This window comes from Eucyclogobius newberryi, unplaced genomic scaffold, assembly GCF_026437365.1.
Source record: "Eucyclogobius newberryi isolate DKJ021-1_F unplaced genomic scaffold, fEucNew1.0.hap1 SCAF_21, whole genome shotgun sequence".
NCBI classification, from domain to species: Eukaryota; Metazoa; Chordata; class Actinopteri; order Gobiiformes; family Gobiidae; genus Eucyclogobius; species Eucyclogobius newberryi.
The window spans coordinates 16,196,852-16,215,650 of record NW_027315846.1 but is presented as its reverse complement, the minus strand read 5'-3'; the positions used below and the strand labels follow the sequence as shown (position 1 = coordinate 16,215,650).

The window sequence follows — 18,799 nt, the reverse complement described above, 5'->3', positions numbered from 1 at the left end:
ATAGATCTAGAACAATCATGTCTAGTGTCTCCATCTGTTATCAACTCATTTGCATATTAAAAAATCATATTTAACCATTTAATTCTTTGGTAAATAAATCTTCATAAACCACATTTGGTAAAGTGTTCATTCATTTCCAGAAATGGGTCAATGTCACAGTTATGTTCTCACAAACCTTCAGATCAACTAGCTAAATGAAATGTTAATAAATTCATTAATTTAGATATAACTCTAATAAACTCTAATAAACAACCCACACTTGTGCAGTGTCATGTTTGAAATCTTTAACCAGTATCAACTTTGAATGTCACCCTCTTCCATAAGTGGGAGGACATGAATACACTACAGTTCTTGTACTAGTAAAAAAACCCTACATAAAATAGAGCAGAAACTTATTTGTGTCAAGAAATTATACATCTTGGTAATAAAATGAAATCTTTTCTAACACTGAAAGACAGAAATATCAGAATTCAATGTGGTAAAAATCAATTTGTCTCTGTTAAATGAGCTCTTGCAGAATCCATGTTCATGCTTAAATGACTGACTTTCTGCAGACAAAAGCACACACTTTCACGTTCATTTATAGAATAATTATAGCTCGTGTCAAAGAGACCCACAGACATGATCTGACATGAGTTATTCTTTTGTTCTGCAACGGAAATGTCCACTCGTTTTGTTCTTGTACCATATATAGTGAATCAATATGTTTTAAAGCAGAAATAGAATTGTTCAAATCTATAGGCCAATGTGAGCCTTGCCAGATTTGAAGAATGGGAGTATCATAATTTGGCATCTGATGCATTATATTGAACCTTTTATGTGATTGAAACATTTTTTAATCATCTGCTGTAGCAAAGTGATATCATTCAAGTGCTTCAAAACGGAAAAGTATTTAAGCCAATACTAAGTAAAGTGAGGTTGTAAAACGTATTAGTATTAATATTGAAACTATACTCATTTCAGTATTAATATCAAAATGGATCACACAAAAATGAAAAAATTGTATTTTGCTGAATATTTTAGAATAGTCTTTAACATATGGTATAAGTGTTCGCGCGCCAGATTGTTGCCATGGGCTGCTTTCCATTTGTTGTCCCTCATTCACTCTCACTAACACACTTTCCATCAGTATGCATCACTCTGTGCAGGAAAGTGCTCTTACCACTGCTGCCCAGGCTAGTACTAACCAGGCCCATTCAGCTCAGATTACAAGATCTGGCATTCTCAAGGAGGTTTGAAGGGATTTCATTTTCAACAACTAAAACTACTATTATTTAGGATTGAACGTTTCACTATGATCTAAATAAGCGTTAAAATTCTAGTCTTGAAAATCAAGTCCTTCTCCAAAGGCTTGGTAAAAGTTAAAGTTTTTGTAATGTGACAACAGCACAATGTAAAGACACAAAGTAATTCAATATTGTAGCCACTGGGCAGTTTTTGCAATTTTAGACGTGGATGGTATAAAAATGGTTAGAACCTTTAGCAGAGAAGAGTCTACTCCAATGGTCAATAAATACATGCACACACTCCACTCAGTCAAATACTTCACCACTCTTCACTTTATGCAATATCTTATGTAAGACAGAAAAACAAAACTAAAACTCTGTCCAAAATGAAAAATGGAAAAACCACATTCTGACCTGATTTGAACATTTACATTTTTGACAAACTTTGGACCAGATCGGACTCATGTGCTGTCATTTTTGTTTTATTTATTGGATGTCTTGATGTCCTTTGTTTGTTCTCTGGGTCGTGTTTTAGTTTTTTGCCTTTTTTTAATTTAAATATAAAATAATAATGACCCAATAATCCAATGATAATAAATACATTTTGAGGAAATAAATAAATAAATAATGAAGAAAAAAAACATTGCCAGTTTCTGTTTCCATTGAAGTTAACACATTCACAGACTCACTTGGTGCTCATAACAGCTTGGTACCCATAACAACTGCCTCATCATATGGTCACCTCATTGACAACGCACACCCGATGACCCATGCAAACCTGACCCGCAGAAATTAACAATATGTCGAGTTTTGACGCATGTTCCACACGTCATTCTCTGCACCCTGCACATCAGATCCGCCGACACGTGTCTCCTGTGACCTGATTTGCAGCCATTTGCCGATAATCTCCTCGACGATCGTTAGAAGCACATTATCATCTTTGACGCGAGATAAAAGGTAGGTCTCTTCAGCGCCGCAGTGATTGCCACTTCTAACTCCACATGCCAAATGGGGATCACTCATTCTGATTAAAAGCTAGATTCAAAGTGGTGCGAAGGGAAATGGATCAAATGTGCAAATTTCAGGTGACTTTAACATAAAAAGTTTTGCATACAAGATATTATATATATATGGATGTCATGGGAATTACTCGGCTAAATTATGAATGAAAATACATGTAGATTTTTTTCAGAATATTTGCATATAAACCATGTATTAGCATTTTTTTGTGGTTGAGTAAGATATGACTTCTTAGAGACTAGGGATGTCACAATATCAAATTGTTGTGTCATGTTAACAGTATTTTGACAATACAAAAAACATCTTGTAGAATTATTCATGATTGCCAAGGCCAGAACTAAACAGCAGTGAACTTTTCTTTTCTCTTTTTCATTCCCATTTTCCAACACCTACTACTCATCAAGTTTGTGACCAGCTTCATGAAATCGAACTTTCTGAAAGAAAAAATAAAGTTAATGTGACCAAACAGCCAAATAAGAAAAGTAAAGTGATGTGTTTTTGGGCTTTTCATTGAATTAGAATAGTTGCTTCTAAAATTGTCAAAATCATTTCTTTTTTTTTACAATTCTTACAATTATATTGGGACCTGAATAATCACAATTATCGATTGACCTAATAATCTTGACATTCCTATTAGATACATAATAGCCTAACTTGGAGATCAAGTCTGAGAGGGCAGATCGAGATGAAGAAAAAACTAAAAGTGCCACCAATAATCCATAACATCCTGACCACCAACAAGTAAAAATGTGTGAAACTTTAGTTAGAAAATGGTCCCTGAGATATAGCTCTGCCATTCACTGTGGTTTGTGTTCATTTTCTATCATAGCGCTTTATCTGCCGTGACACATAGTTTGCCTGAAGCGTCACCCTGAACCTTCATGTGAAGGTCCCTTATTCAAGACAATCAAAATAGTGCCCAGGGCAACTGAGAATTTGTTCACTTCTGCATGTAATAATAAAGCATTATAAACCCGGAAGTAAGAGCAATTAGCAGGATTTACTGCAATTTGACGCTCTGTCGCTGTTTCAGTCAGTCTGAAAAAAGCAGTTCTTAAGCTGTGCATCCAAATATCTTGCACAAGGATATAAAGGATTTGTGAGAACCAGGAATAAGATAGTTTTAAGTACTTTCTCCTTTCACAGTTTGAAAATCAGAAAATCTAGCTTTAACAAAACATTTTAGTATCGCCCTGCAGGGGCCGTGTGCGCTGCTTGTCTGATTGGTTTTCCCCACTATTTGTTAGAACTGCCTGTGGAGGAAATTGAATTGATACACAGTAGTGTGTTGTCACCATACAAACATTTTGAACCCAATTTCAGTACTATGGAAAAGCCTTGATATTAAATACAATTTTGACAATGTTAAAGGTGGAATGGACGATTTTTTGGGCCAAATCTGAGTCTTATTTCCTCGTGGCGTGGACTGCTGATTAGTCCTGCCACATATCAATCATAGAACGCACCTACCGCTCACCTGCAGCCGCCTTCTGACTCGTCCCCATGAGAGCAGCACGTTTGCGCGTGTCTAAGCGCATGGATCTATCATAATATAGTTCCCTCAGTGTACGGGACAAAATTAAGACAGAGAAAGACAGTTCGAGCTGACGCAGAAGAGACCGAAATCTACAGGAGACGAGAGATGCGATGCGATTCGTCGCGTTAATAAACAAACACACGTGTAGCCGCGAGTCTTTTCTATGCTTCTACACATGCGCACTTCCGCTTGAGTTCTCAAATCGGCGAAAAATCGTCCATTACGCCTTTAATAAAATAAATACTATTTTGTGTGATGTCCAAAAATATTTTTTTGGACATCACACAGCACAGAAATACTTCTTTGTGATTACCTTGTGGTCTTGTACTAGTTCTGATATTCTAAAACTACTATCTAGTTTTGATACTATTCATTATTATCTGTATCAACTGATTCTTTTGACAACCCGTCACACACAGCATAGTACCTGATACATTAAATTAGGACATGAAACATTTACCCTTCAACAGTGTGTTACTAAAAGCATAAATCATTCGAAAATAGGACTAGCCTTCAGTAGTTTAGTTGATTAATCGGTCTTAGTCGAGTTTTTAACCAGTCGATTAAGATTTGTTTTTGAATTATAAAAGATTTGCATGGACCACAAGAGAAAAGAGAAAGCGGGAGTGATTTAGCTTGACTTTACGGGATGAATAATGAGGTGAGTGATGAGGTTAGTCGACCAAGAATTTCTTTTGTCAACTAGAGCCCTAGAAAGTATTTCATCAGAATACCACCACAACACCAGCTCCTGTGAAGGACGTCTTCTCTGTCTGCAGTGGTTAGGACTGGGCGATACGACAAAAAAAATATCAATCTCAATTTATCATTGCCAGCACACAAAAAAATTGTCACATTTCTTGCTCCGAGGTCTGAATTCGGCTCCAAATCGCGCACGCTTTGACTGACCTCTCGATAAAAATCCCCAAGCATATCATTGGCGATTAGAAACGACTGAATCTCGATTAACTGGCCGGCCGTAGCAGTGGTCCAAAGAAGGAGCAGCAGTGAACCGGCACAGGTGATACGTGAAAAGCGATGGATGGCCCGTGTGGTTTCATGCTGGCTCTTCTGATAAGCTTTCAGACTCCACTATAGATCACAGTTGGACAGGCTCGTCTGATGAAAATAATGCCATTGCTGCAAAGACGCCAACAGTTGAAGCCTTGCTGTGGCATGAAAACCCGCAAACATGCCCATTAACATCCATTACGAGCCCATTTGATTACACATTTACCAAGTACAATCCCTCACCTTCACCCTTTAACGAATGAAACCCATTTAATACGGCTAAGGACCAGGCATTAATTACAGTGAAAGCTCCCATCACGTGCCAGGTGACCAGAGAGAATGCAGAGCCCGCCTTCAAAAGACCCACCATATAATTCCAGCTATAAGTCAGTGCTAAATGGAAGTGTGACATATGAGCACACGCTGAGAGGGCTTAAGCCGCCTCACACTGAAAAGCCCGAGAGGATCAGGGCTAAAAGGAAAACGTTATGACCGAAAAAGTGCGAGCGGGACCCGAGGGAGCAGCGGAATTAAAGGTGCTGCGTGTCTGTGCGATGTGTCATGAAAGAAAACGGCAGCTTCAGAGTGGAGTGGAGGTATGAAGAAAGAGGGCGTTGTAGTAAAGCTGAAGTATTGAGGTCAAAATACACAGTGCAGCTATGAGCACTGAAATAATTGAATTGGTGTACGCAAACACATGGTGCTGTAGAGCCCCAGTAGAGACAATTAAAACAACAGAAATAATGCAACATCATTAGATGCAAGGGCAAGACGATCCAGCTCATGGCCTGATATTATGAGGACTTTTGGCCATCAAAAATATATTTAATTTAGAATGGTTGGGTGCTATGACAACAGTGATGGATTGATATCACTCTGAAACCAATCAATAATTTGACTCTTAAAGTGATTATTTTTAAAACAATAAATATAATTTCCCCATGACCCTGTTTTGGACCCAATCCCACTGTTGGAGTTAGAGAGTGAATAATATAACGTGTGACATATGTTTTTAAATGAATATAAAAAGAATTACAATCATACTACAGGCAGCAGTCAGATGATTTCACCAGCCGTGACCCCGCACTGTCAGTCCCCATGCCAGGCTCATGTTTAAACACTTCATCATAGAATAAATAGAAATCTGTGCGCATCTTATGGTTTACTTTTCTATTCCCTGCAGCCAAACATGTGACACAGTTGAAACTTCCTTCTGAGATGACTGCATGACATCAGTGAAGACACAAACTCATACAATCGAATGTATTTTTCTTACCGAAGTTGGGACCGGGAGGCTGGCGGGTCGCTCGATCAGCTCAGGCTGTCTCCCCGCCACGTTCATCTCCCATAAAACCGCTTTTCTCTGGCCAGTGACTTCGACGAGAGTTTTTTTTCAAGTCATTTATCCGAGGAAAGGCGGCGATTCTCCGGCGTCCCGCGGCGTGACAGTGTCGGGCGGAGAGGAGCGGGACGCGGGCATGGCGGGAGCTGTGCGCGCGGCTGGACTGGGACGGGGGGGGGGCTTCGTGCGGCTCTCACTCCGCGGAGGACGAGCCTGGAGCCGGGGAAGTGCGCTGCTCTGTGCCGCTCATCGGTGCGTGTCTGTGTGGATCTCCACCTGCTGCTGCCGCCGCTGTCCGCGCGCACACACATCCCTGCGTCAGAGCCACGTGCAGCCGTCAGGGCGCATGCGTAATGAGCAATCAAGTTTCCCCGTTTCTTTGTGACTTAATGAGTTCCCGTGATCACATGTCAGTAAAGGCAAGTTAGAAGCATGCAACATATTCTTATTCGTATTAGGCAAAGTTAAATAAGAGCATATTACGAGTTCTGTTTTACTGTGAACATATTGTGTTCATATATATTTGGTGAATAGGGAAACTGGAGAAGTGCAATGTGCTTAGGGAAACTTTACATGGCTGGTTCCAATCTGTTCTCTGTGTAGATCTTGTAGTTTGCAGAACTAGTTCAATTGTTCCGTATTAGACTTCAACAAATTATACAACCAGAAGTTTCCATCCGATGCCTATTCTTCATCCCCAGTGTTACAATCACTTATCTGCAAGAATAATTCATGTGTGGGACTGTGGGCCGTGGGCTAGAATGCATTGAAGCGGTATTGAGCCTATATAGCTATTATAAAATGATTACAAAACCCTGAATTATTGAATGTTGCTGTAGGGCTGTCAGACCATGCTCCTCACTGGCTTCGGGGAGATGTTACTGCTCTGCTGTGTTCCGGAGGGCTGCATATTGAGACATGTGCCAGAGGACCACAGACCAATGGTAAACACAGCGAGCCGTTGGTGCATTAACACAGCTTTCATAGTTGGAATATCAGTATTCTTCATATGATCAGAGTATAGCATATTCTGGATCCCAGACAACATTGACAGTGCCACCATACTTTCACTAAGGCTTGAAATATTCATTTGAGGGCTGTAGGCCAATACAATGTGATTGAAATTTTAATGGTAAAAGTGTTTGAATTAACAGTACATAATGATAAATTGGTGTGAGGGCCGCATTTGGACCCAGGCTATATTATGGACCCCCCTGCTCTACACTCTCAACCCAACAATTCCATATACAATATATATATATATATATATATATATATATATATATATATATATATATATATATATATATATATATATATATATATATATATATATATATATATATAATGTGTGTGTATTACCCATTTATGGTTTAATAAAGCCAGGGATTCAAAAGAGTGACAGTACTTGTCCTTCTAAGTACACATTGAGCATACTGTATGTATTATTTAGTAACAGCGCTCGATATGTTCCACATCAAGGCATTGCTTTGTACAGTTTTACCTTGCGAGCAGATGTTTTCCAGTGTTATTGAATTGCCATTTGGTTTGTGTATTTTCATATTTTGCTTAGACTAAATCGAAGTTGCATAGAAACAGCAGAGACTGGAAGCTAATGGTGCAACCAGTGGTGTTCAAGAGAAAGGCTGCATTTATTTAGAAAAGGACGACTAGAAGGCACTTAATCGGTTAGAACAAATATAAACAGCTTTTATTTCATGAGAGCAGGACACATCAAAAACGCATCACGCATCTGTGTTTTTAATTGAATAATATGCTTTTTATATATATTTTTCTAACTAAGTAGGTGCCTGATAATTGTTTTTTTCCCATCAGAAGTTGCAAATTGATGGCTTCTTTAATTTTTTTCACAAAATCATTACCTAGACAAAGCTTTTTGAAGAGTTTTCTTTCACCCCTAATCAACTTAGCTATTATAACTCTTGCTGTAGAAACAATTTTGTTAAAATTTATTTTTCATTTTATTTAACCACTTTTATTTAACAAGGTAAGAACATTGAGAGCATTGAGATCAAAACCTCTTTTTCACGGGTGAACGGGGGCAAAGCAAATACATAACAGCACACACATTTTTTAAAACATTACAATTAAAACAAAATCTACATTTAATAGCACAGAGATTCACTCTCTTTGTCTTTTCACTAGCAAGGGCCACAACCCCAGCAACGATACAAAGTGTTTAATGGCATACAACATGAACAACGCCCGGGCCTCAATACCCATCTAGGAGATAAATTAGAATAATTAAAAGAGAGTGGGAGGGAGGGGCACAAAGTCACGAACAGTGATGTGTGTGACCTGGATGCTTAAATAGTGCAGCCGCAGGAAGGGGCATGAAAGGGTCCTGCTCCTGAACTTAAAATAACAAACTTCTTTTCATTTAAAATCAAACAAAAATCCTTAATTGGACCATTTCACGCAATCTCTACTCTGACTGTAAAAGCTCGCTTCCCTCAGGTCAGTCCTTACACGAGGGACAGACAAAGAAAACAGATCACACGAGCGCAGGGCGTGATGGCTACTCTCCGCACCAGGGCACACAAATAGGAAGGTGCACAACCGCATATAACCTTATACACTAAAAGTATGCGATGTGTAAACCTCCTAGCACCCAAAGAAGACCAACCAGCCATAGCATAGAATTCACTTTGCCACCTCTCTGAAAACAACAGATGGATTCCAAGAAGTTAATGACTTTAAAGGGCCATCTTTCAAAGTACATATCGCACTGAAACACAAGCAGTGTGTTCATTCATTGTTTGTTTTCTGTGCCATACTAAATCAGACTAAAAGCACTACAAAAGCGACCTATTGCAAATCTACAGTTAGTTTTAGGATTAGCATCATGTGGCGTATAGTACTAGAGACCGTGCCAGCCCCGCTCTGTCATCACGAGCTGAGAAAAGGTATCATCAGTGGATTTGAAAAGGCTTTGTAGTGAACGTGCTCGGATTGGACTCCACATACCGACATATACCACAAGCAATCATCAGCCACACTCCAGCATTACGCCACGCTCAGGTGCATTCTGAAATAAGGAGCAGAAGGTATGGGCTTTTCACAGCAATATATACAAGTTGTTATTGTCAACATTTGAAATACAGAGAGGCTGGGAGGAGTCATTAAGCAGTGCAAGTTTAGTCATGGAAATATTTCTAGAGGCAATTGCAACGATAAATAGATATTTGTTTTGCTGGAAAAGTTTTAATGAACAAACTGGGTTATTACATGCATACATAATATCAGTCAGATTTGGAGTTGAAAGTGGCGGAGAGAGCCAGATGGTGTTTTAAGATATTTACTCTTGCAGATATTTGTTTTAGATTTTCACAAATTGGAAAATATAGCCCTTTAGTTTATATGTACGTTACATCATAAACTTTTCACATGTTAGTGATTATTGCCCATACCTCCAGGTACGATCCCCATTTACCAAAACGTGCACAGTATAGGCCAGTGGGTCTCAAACTGTGGTACGTGTACGGAAACTTCTTTAGGTGGGACGCGGATCCAGCTGCAGTTCAAATTTGCTGAGATTAGAGTAAATTTAATCCACATTTCTGTCTCCTTTAGGTTAACTTTGGTTTAAAACTAGTAGCAGTTGGTTTAGCACTATTTTACAACAATTTCCTTGCTTATATCTTGTGATACTCATAAGGACAAATATATTCTCAGGTGGTACTTGAGGTGAAAAGTTTGAGAACCACTGGTATAGGCTACACTGTAAAATGGAAAGTGTTTCATTGTGTGTTTTGCAGTCTGGTAGTCAGTCACCACACTGCTGCCGGGTTTGTACTGCAAATATAAAGTTTTTCTCTGTATATGTTACAGTACAAAATGGGTAGCTGGGTTGTCAGAAGTTAAAAAAATTAAGTTGCATTTTTTACGGTTTAAATTTGGCAATCAAATCGATGTACTGCAAATTATAGAAGCAACAATGTATTTTTAACAATACATAATATGGTGAATTTAACATTTTCCTTTGTTTTGATAAAATGCCATGTTCTTTAAATGTTGTTTTAAATCTTGACCTTTTTAAAAGAAAATAACTAGCTTTTACGGTAAATAATTATAAAATTTATATTTGATTTGATTATATTTAAAAGCAACAGTTGAGCTTACGCTTGACCATAATATTGATCACAGAAGCCCAGTATGTTTTACTGCCAGAATGACTGTAAAACTGTGTAATGTAGTTAAAGATCTGGACATGGGCTTTACACTCGCACACTGCGCTGGTTGTATAATGTAAAGGACAAATTTCCTTACAGCAGGGACAATTTAGTCTATAAAAATATGAGAAAATGGTCTATTGATTCTATTTAACTCTAATGCCCTGGGATCATTGCTTTGGTAATGTGCAGAGAACTTTTATTAAAGGGGACATATTATGTAAAGTCCCTCATCATAAACTTACTGCGAGCTGTATTTTGATGATTCATGCATGTTTGAGTATTTCTGTCATGTCCTGCATTAGAGGCTTGAGCGCTCAGAAACAATGACCTCATATCTTTGCACATTTATGAATTCTCATGAAGCTGTTTTAGATCTACAATGAACAACATATAATATACTGGATATACACATCTCCTTAAGGTATTTCACTAGCAAGGACCACAACCCCAGATACAATGCGAGGTGTTTATTGGCAGGGGAGAAACATGAACAACACGAATGTACGAAGTTGATGCCGTTTTGGGTCTTCTTGCGATGAGGGCTGAAGGCTCCCGGGCCTCGATACCCCCATCTAGGAGATGAATTAGAATTAGAACAGTTTAAAGAGGGTGGGAGGGAGGGGCACGAAAATCACGAACACAGGTGTGTGATCTGGATGATTAAGTAGTGTAGCCGCAGGAAGGGGCGTGGTCCTGCTCCCGAACTTAAGATAACAAACTTATCTTCATTTCACTAGCAAGGACCACAACCCCAGATACGATGCAAGGTGTTTATTGGCAGGGGAGAAACATGAACAACACGAATGTAAGAAGTTGATGCCGTTTTGGCTCTTCTTGCGATGAGGGCTGAAGGCTCCCGGGCCTCGATACCCCCAAAAGAAGCTTAACGAGGCAGTGCGGATTGGCAGAATGGAGGACGAGGAGGTAATGGTGTGTGTAGACCTGGAAAGTCATGGAGAACCAGTGCTCCACGATATAATGAGGCGGTCAACGACTCCTTAACTGGAGGCAGATGTGGCAGCGCCAATGTGGGAAAAGTTTGGTAGGAAATGTGGGGACCAGACTTTAAGTAAAGGATGAACCAGATCCTGAGTCCTGATGGGAAGTGCCACTTGACGACCAGTGCACAAGGTCTGGACGGATTGCAAAGGGGCTCGGAATAGATTGTGTTACCACAGTAGTCCTGCTGTTTTAGGGGAAGACTTAAGCGTTGGTTGGAGGTCCTTGATGCCGGGGTGAGGAGAACTATTGTGGACAAGACGGCCTCTGAGCAGGGGAACGCGCCTGAAGAGACGTCGATGCCACTCGGGTAGGTTTGAGTACTTGCAATGTGACTGGTAGTCGAAGGTGAATGGGAAGTAATTAGTTAGATAAGAATAAGACTGTTAAACGTGGTGAGGGTAGAATGAAGCCATGATGGAAGGAACGTTAACTGAGCTGGATGGTCTAGGAGGACTGAAGCACCTGAAGCGGAGCTTATGTGTGAAACGTGGTAGCTGAGGTTGGAGGAACTGGGGTCGATGATGTTCCACCTCGGTAGTAAATGTTCTGAATGTATTTGTTGATGATACAGGGTCATCGGACTGGACGGCCATGAACATGAATGGCCCGACAGGAAGACAGCAATCCTTATAGCATTGGTCTTAAAGAACCCCCAAACCGGCTGATAGAACGTTGTATCACACGAAAACCACGAACACAGGTGTGTGTGATCTGGATGATTGAGTAGTGTAGCCGCAGGAAGGGGCGTGGTCCTGCTCCCGAACTTAAGATAACAAACTTATCTTCATATACGGTAGAACTAACTGACTTAAGTTTCTTTCACATTTCAGTAAGCTGTACGATGCCTGATAAAATATTTAAGTGTAAAGCTTTACTTTGAAAGATGCTCAAGTGAATTTGGATGTTATAAATGTTTAATAAGTTAGAGTTTACACTTACGGTGCATACAATTAAGAAATGTTCATATGAGTGCAATGCAGGGCCACTGTTAGCCATTTGTGTGCCCTGAGATGAAATCCCCCCCCCCAACCCACTTTGATCTTAAACATTATGTATGGGCTCGATGTCTGTAATACAACCTTAAAGTTATATTACAAACATCATTTTAGTTTTAATGACTTTTATTTTGTAATTGTTGCATAATTCACAATCCTAACTGGGCTCTGGGGGTCCTCAAACAAGAAGTTTTCAACAAAACTCATTTCATGCTCTGTATTCTGGTGCATTTTAGATGCAATATTATTAGCAACTCCTTACTCAGTCCCTACATTTTCTTGCGCCGCCCCTGCCCCAGAACACCCAGAACTCTTCTCCTGCTCTTCTGCAGATCAGATCAAGGCTCTAGAAAACACTATAGGCTGCAAACTATCAACGCTCTCTGTTGCATTTATGAAAGACATGATTTAGATATTCGTAAGAAGTTGAACCACTTTGACTTTACGCACGCAGTAGTGTCATTTCCACGGTTCATGGCACCAGCTGACGAATGTCGTGTTTAAATCCCTATTTTTCACAGTTTCAAATTGAATATGGGGCCAATTTACATCATCTAAACATCATCATCATCTCGCTGGAGAGAGAGGCAACACTTGAGTCCTAGTTTGATAAAGAACTAAAGATAGACTGCCTACTGTAGGCTCACTGTTTAAATGCAAAAGGAACAGTGCAGTTGCTGCACAAATAGCCCATGACATTCACTCCAAACTGCCTGGTCAAGCTGGTGGTGCGGCTCTTGATGCCCTACGCAATGTGTGTAATGTGCATAATGGGATCAGCGGCACTGGTGTAATGGGTAGTTTAAAGTGCACTTGCATATTTGAGGGCTGAACTTTTGCACTGCAGTTCTATAATATTATATTGTCCAGATAACTTCCAAATATGGTACATTGTATATTTTGTGTGCAAACTAGTTTTGTTTTTGTAAATAAAAGCTTTTTGATTCACGCTTTTACCCTGAACTGGTGAATCTGGTGAATCATTATGTTCAGAATTGAGAGATGGAGTTTTGGCCTTTTTAAGCAATTTACTGCACTAATCTTCTTAACCTTAACCTTGCCACAATTAAATTGTTTTAAAAACTAATTTCATTCTTCAACATCCAGTTTAATATTTCCCAAAACCTCCAGATTTTGTTTAATATTAAACACGCTTTACAAGATAGTGTAGAGCTCCACAGTTCAGAGAGGAAAGTTATGTGTGCTTTAAATGCTTGTTTTTAAGTTTATGCTGAGCCTATGAGCAAAAGTTCTGACGGAACTTTGAAAAACGTATGTTAAAAGCTTCAAAGTAACTTCCCTTCTTTGATTCCAATCAAAAACGTGCTCCTTTTAAGCTTGTGTTTTGCATATTACAGCCTTCTGGGTTTACAGTGAATCAGCTTTATGTTAACTCATTACTGTATTAAATTAGATTGCAATAACTATTGGGGTCAAATGATAAATAAAGGGGATTTTAGGTCAAACATCCACAAGAACCTGTCTCTATCACGCCACAGCCTTTGTGCCCCCATAAATCTTGCTTAGCTTTGAGAAAATCATCTGGAAATTGGTTGAGCTCATATCTTGTTCTTTCCCAAAATCCTTTCCCCCCCAGACAAAAAGCTCATCATAAAGTTATTTTAAAAAGACACTGAGTTGGTCAAGGTTCAGCCAAGTTCAAGTGAAGGGCTAAACAGTGTTTCTCCATTTGTGGGCAGGAACTTGAGTAGATGGAAACCTTTTTTGTGACGCATTTTTATGTTCTCCCTGTGAAGTGTTAAGATACTCTCCCTGTGAAGTGTTAAGATACTCTCCCTGTGAAGAGTTTGCATGTTCTCCCTGTTTATTCTAGGGTTTCAAGTACACAAAACACAATAAGCCAATTCTCCTGCAGTTCAGTGATGAAAGTGGGACCCAAACGTGAGCCCAATAAAACATCTATTATCCATTAAAAGTGTTCCATAATATGAAGTACCTTATAAAATGTAATCATATTCTAAATGGAACAAAGAAAGTGGCGGGTTTCATTTCTATGTTAATTCTATAGTTATTCTGACTAAAATCAAGGTTATCCTCAATGGGATATAATACGTGGCCTTCAGACAGCAGTAGCATATTAATGATACGCAATAGAAAATAAATGATACTAGACATGATGTTCTGTTCAGCAGGAAGGAAGCTGAATCAATTAGATCATTTAGAAAATATGTCAAAGTGGGGTAAAAGAAATATTACAAGGAATACTTTGACAAAGCTTTTTTTTTTTTGTCATAGGTTTTATTAGACAGGAGAGGACAGTTTTGAAAAGGGGGGTGAGAGAGAAGGGAGGACATGCAGTAAATAGTAAAAACACGACACGGCTGCATTTGGAGCCTGGCGTACGTGTGCTGTGCCTAACCACTCGACCACCGGGCAGCACACTACCCACCTTTTTCAGATAAATACTTTGTGGGGGGGGGGTCTGCTGTCTGCTGATGGGACGGGGTGCAATCATCTCCAATCAGCTCCATTATTGATGGGAGTTTGGCAGCACATATGGTCTGCACGGCTCAGGCTCATGCAACAATGTCACTGTATTTCCATCAGGCGCTCACCAAGGAACGGAAAGCTCAAGATAAACTTTCAAAACTACAACGCTCATGTCTGTGAAATGCACAGTGATGTTTACGTTCCATTCACGTATATCATTTGATTGTCATACTGTAATTTCAGAAACTAAAAACATGCAAAGTTATGATCCAATGACTCAACAATAATGTAAAAACAATCACATATTTGGGCTTTCTGGAGCTGTTTTGATATTTTTGCTAACAGATGCAAATGTTGAAATGTGTGCCAGTTTTTGTTTCATGTGGATAGGCCTAGTCGGGCCTAGGCCTAAATCAGCAACATCAAATTCCAGCTCAACTCTAAACTATGGGGAAACTAGAAGGTTGTGATGTCACGCGAACACGTCCTATTCCAAAAAACAGAGGCACCAAAAGTGAGCCCTGTGGGACTCCCCAGTATAACACTACTGAAGAGACAATGCTATTTGCTATTGCAGCAATAATAGTTCAGTTTTTATATTCAAATCCAAAACACACAGTTTGAGTACTGCAGTGTAATTAGATGTCAGAGGAGCAAAAAGGAAACCAATACTAAAAAAAAAAAAAAAAATGGCTGCTAATATATTTGCATACAATTGCAATCCCTACTGCCTACTACAACACATGGGTTTATATTCCAGAACACAATTTGATAATCTTTTTGAAAAGTTAATTTGTGAATTTTGTGGTGTTATTATCAATATCTGCAAATATCAGTCAAAGAGCACAACAGTAAGACATAGTAAATCCAGTGTTGGGAAGAATACTTTATTTAAAGTGGGTATAGAATATCAGAATCAAAATGTATTTTGAAATGTATTCTGGTTAATTTGTGTATTCTGAATACTTAGAATAACAACGTGAAAGCATTGAGAAAAAACATGATGCAGGAATTTTGTTTTTTTATTTGTTAAGAACTTTTATCACAAATTGGAAAAGGAAAATTTGCATATGCTTTCACTACAAGAGCTGCATTTTCTATTTTTGTCATTAATTCTGTGCAGTTCAAAGCCAAATTTTCATAATTCAATACCAAACCGTATTCCTCTGATTTTAGGAGCGAGAATTCTGAAAACCGCCAAATGAAAGAGTTACTGTACCGGAAAACAGTTACTCTAAAGTATTCTGAATATGTATTTTTGATATATCCCATTTCCCAACATTGCATAATATCTGATATCGGTATCGGCTTGAAAAAATCAGATCCGACCATCCACTACCTACTACTGAAACGGCTTCTCTCATTACCAAGTATTTCCATCCAGTACTTCCAAATAGACTAAACTGCGTAAACTACTGCGTAAACTACTGCAAACATTGTATAGAAACAACTCATCATCCTGAATCCGACCTGCGTCTATAGTGACATTAGAAAAGTATGCCCGCAAGATTAAAAGAGAAATTTGAATATCCGAGCTCCTTCTGCTGTGGCTTGTTTACATACATCTGAATAATGTGGACACGTTGTGAGGTAACAGACACAAAGTTCACATGGGGCCCATGGCTACACAAGCCTGGATAAAGTAATCAGACTCAAACACCACGACAAAAACAGCCCCGGGCGCCAAAATCTGCGGCTAATGTTTGAAATGTTAAATTAGTGTGATGTAGATGGATTGGTTGATAATAATAATTCATCTAAAAAGTTAAAAGCTGAACAAAACAATGTATGTCCGGTGTTTGTCCAGTGTTTGTCCAGTGTTTGTCCAGTGGGCGAATCGTCTGTGTTTGGGTGAGACTTTTTCTTGCACAAGTTGGACCCATGTGAGTCCAGTCGTTGGCGTGACATGCCCTCTGGTCCTGGCCATGGTGGACGTTCAGTGGGCTGGGACTGGACACAGAAAGGACAGACGAGCTGGAGAGAGATGCGGTCAGACTTTGCCTAGGGAACACGCTCACGTCTACAGCAGGAGTGTCATTTGAACCCAAGTGTGTCCAGATACTCACATGTAAGTCGCTTTTATGACTGGTTATCTCTTTAGTATATTATGTCTGCGGTTGGACTTTATTCTCAATGCTCAAAAAGGTTTGGAATTTTAGAAATGAGTCACGTTTTGTTAAGAAGACATGAATATTGTGTGTTATCCTGGAGCATCTGTCAAATGAAACAATCACGCACACCAATATTTGGATTAGTGCAAATACAAGGAACAGTGACTTAAAAAAAAATTGAAAAAACTAAACATCGCACACTCGAGGAGCAGATGTCTTGTGTTTGTTTTTTTGTTTATTCGAAAGTATTTTAAAGTGTTTATTCTAGTATTGTCATCTTTTCTTATAAGATAAGATAAGATAAGATAAGATATTCCTTTATTGTCCCACATGGGGAAATTTCATTGGTGCAACGCAGGTAGATGCAGAGGTAGATACAGAAGAACAGATCACTTATAGGAAGTCTGAAAAACACTTTCAGTAGAAGATCTCCTATAAATAAAAACTCCCATAGACAAATAAATAAATAAATACATAAATACCATTGCATGTGATCACGACAGTAATTGCACATGAATATGTGTCACGACAGCACATAGGTTGCACATGAATTGCACATGAATTCCAACAGCAATTGCACATATGACAGAATTATTAGGCTTTCCCTGCATAGATAAAATGAATGAACGCTTAACACTTTATTTTTTATTACTTATCATCAAATAGCCTTCATCAGATCTTCTTTTTTCTTTCTTTCTTTGAGCCACAATGAAGATACACACAAAAATACAACTATTCAAATTCACAGTTTTCCATTTAATCATCTTATGTTAATGTTTAGCGTTTAAGTTGATCTATTCAAAAATATAAATAATAAAATATCCAAAATTTGACGTTGGATTGTATGTTTCTCCAGTAAATCACCACGATACAGTTAATGCTCGTCAGATGTGCCTTCTAAAATAAAACAAAACCAAATGATGCCAGCATTTATAAAAGTTGAATGGTGGTCTTTTTGCCTTTGAGCCCAGACAGCCTTCACATCAGCACAAAGCCTGAACCTGCCACATTGGCCTCACTACAGACAGCGCACATCCAGGATTCACACACACTGCCAACTGTGGACTACATTGCATTTCTCTGGAGTCCCGCTAAAGCACGCAACATTTGATTTATGCTAACTACATCGCCCCATTCAGCACCATATTGTGAAGGCGAATTATTAAATCGAAGTAAAGCCAATGAAGTGGAACAGGCAATTAGAGACTCAATCAGAAAGGAGCCGAAACCTTCATTTGCTCATTACTATTAAGTCACTTTAATTGCTGTGCGTCATAGCAACGCACGGTGCTTTCCCATTTGCAGCACCCCGGTCTTTATTGGACCACTATCGGGCATTGATTTGATAGAAAAAATATGTCCATCAAGCAAATAAAGTAAACCTAAAAGGCGCACTGTGTCATTTTCTGGAGGAAAGGTCCGCCACCTGCTTATAAAATGTTCCACAGTTAAACATTAATCTTATCTATATATATTTATTCAATTACAGCTGTTTTTATTGCTCAAAAATACCTTGAAAAACACCTTTTCACTGATCTGGGGTCTCATTTATAAAACTTTACATGGAGCTCTAACTAAAGGTGATTGTACAGAAAAACAAATGTCCATAAACCTTCTCAAACTCGCCTTAGTTCTGCCTGGGCTCAGATCGCCTTCAGCCTCATCTCTGAAAGTGCGCAAAGTTCACCATAATTGGACCCGACCGCTCATTACCACACCGAGTTCTCCTTTAATAGATCACAAACTTAAAGTGTGTATGACAGGCTTTCAGGATTTTATCATTTTGACTTTATATGGTGTATTTATGCCTGTTGTACATATAAATTATGTTTTATTTGTGGAGCAGTCAAAAAATCTGTAGAAAATGACAGGAAGTGACATCACACTAGGCACACAGACAAATTTTAT

The 18,799-nt window shown here is 38.9% G+C and overlaps 1 protein-coding gene across 2 annotated transcripts in view; it reads right to left on the bottom strand.

Annotated features, from left to right (window-relative positions):
• sntg2 (syntrophin, gamma 2) overlaps positions 1-6,302 on the bottom strand; it is a 76,526-nt gene extending 70,224 nt beyond the window's left edge. The window contains exon 1 of one of the 2 annotated variants that reach the window (XM_072457562.1): positions 6,071-6,302. In XM_072457562.1, the coding sequence (XP_072313663.1) occupies positions 6,071-6,136 (66 nt within the window). In that variant the 5' untranslated portion in view covers positions 6,137-6,302. The remainder of the gene's footprint in view (positions 1-6,070) is intronic. The other variant, XM_072457563.1, reaches the window with a different exon arrangement.
• Between the last annotated feature and the right edge of the window lie 12,497 nt (positions 6,303-18,799).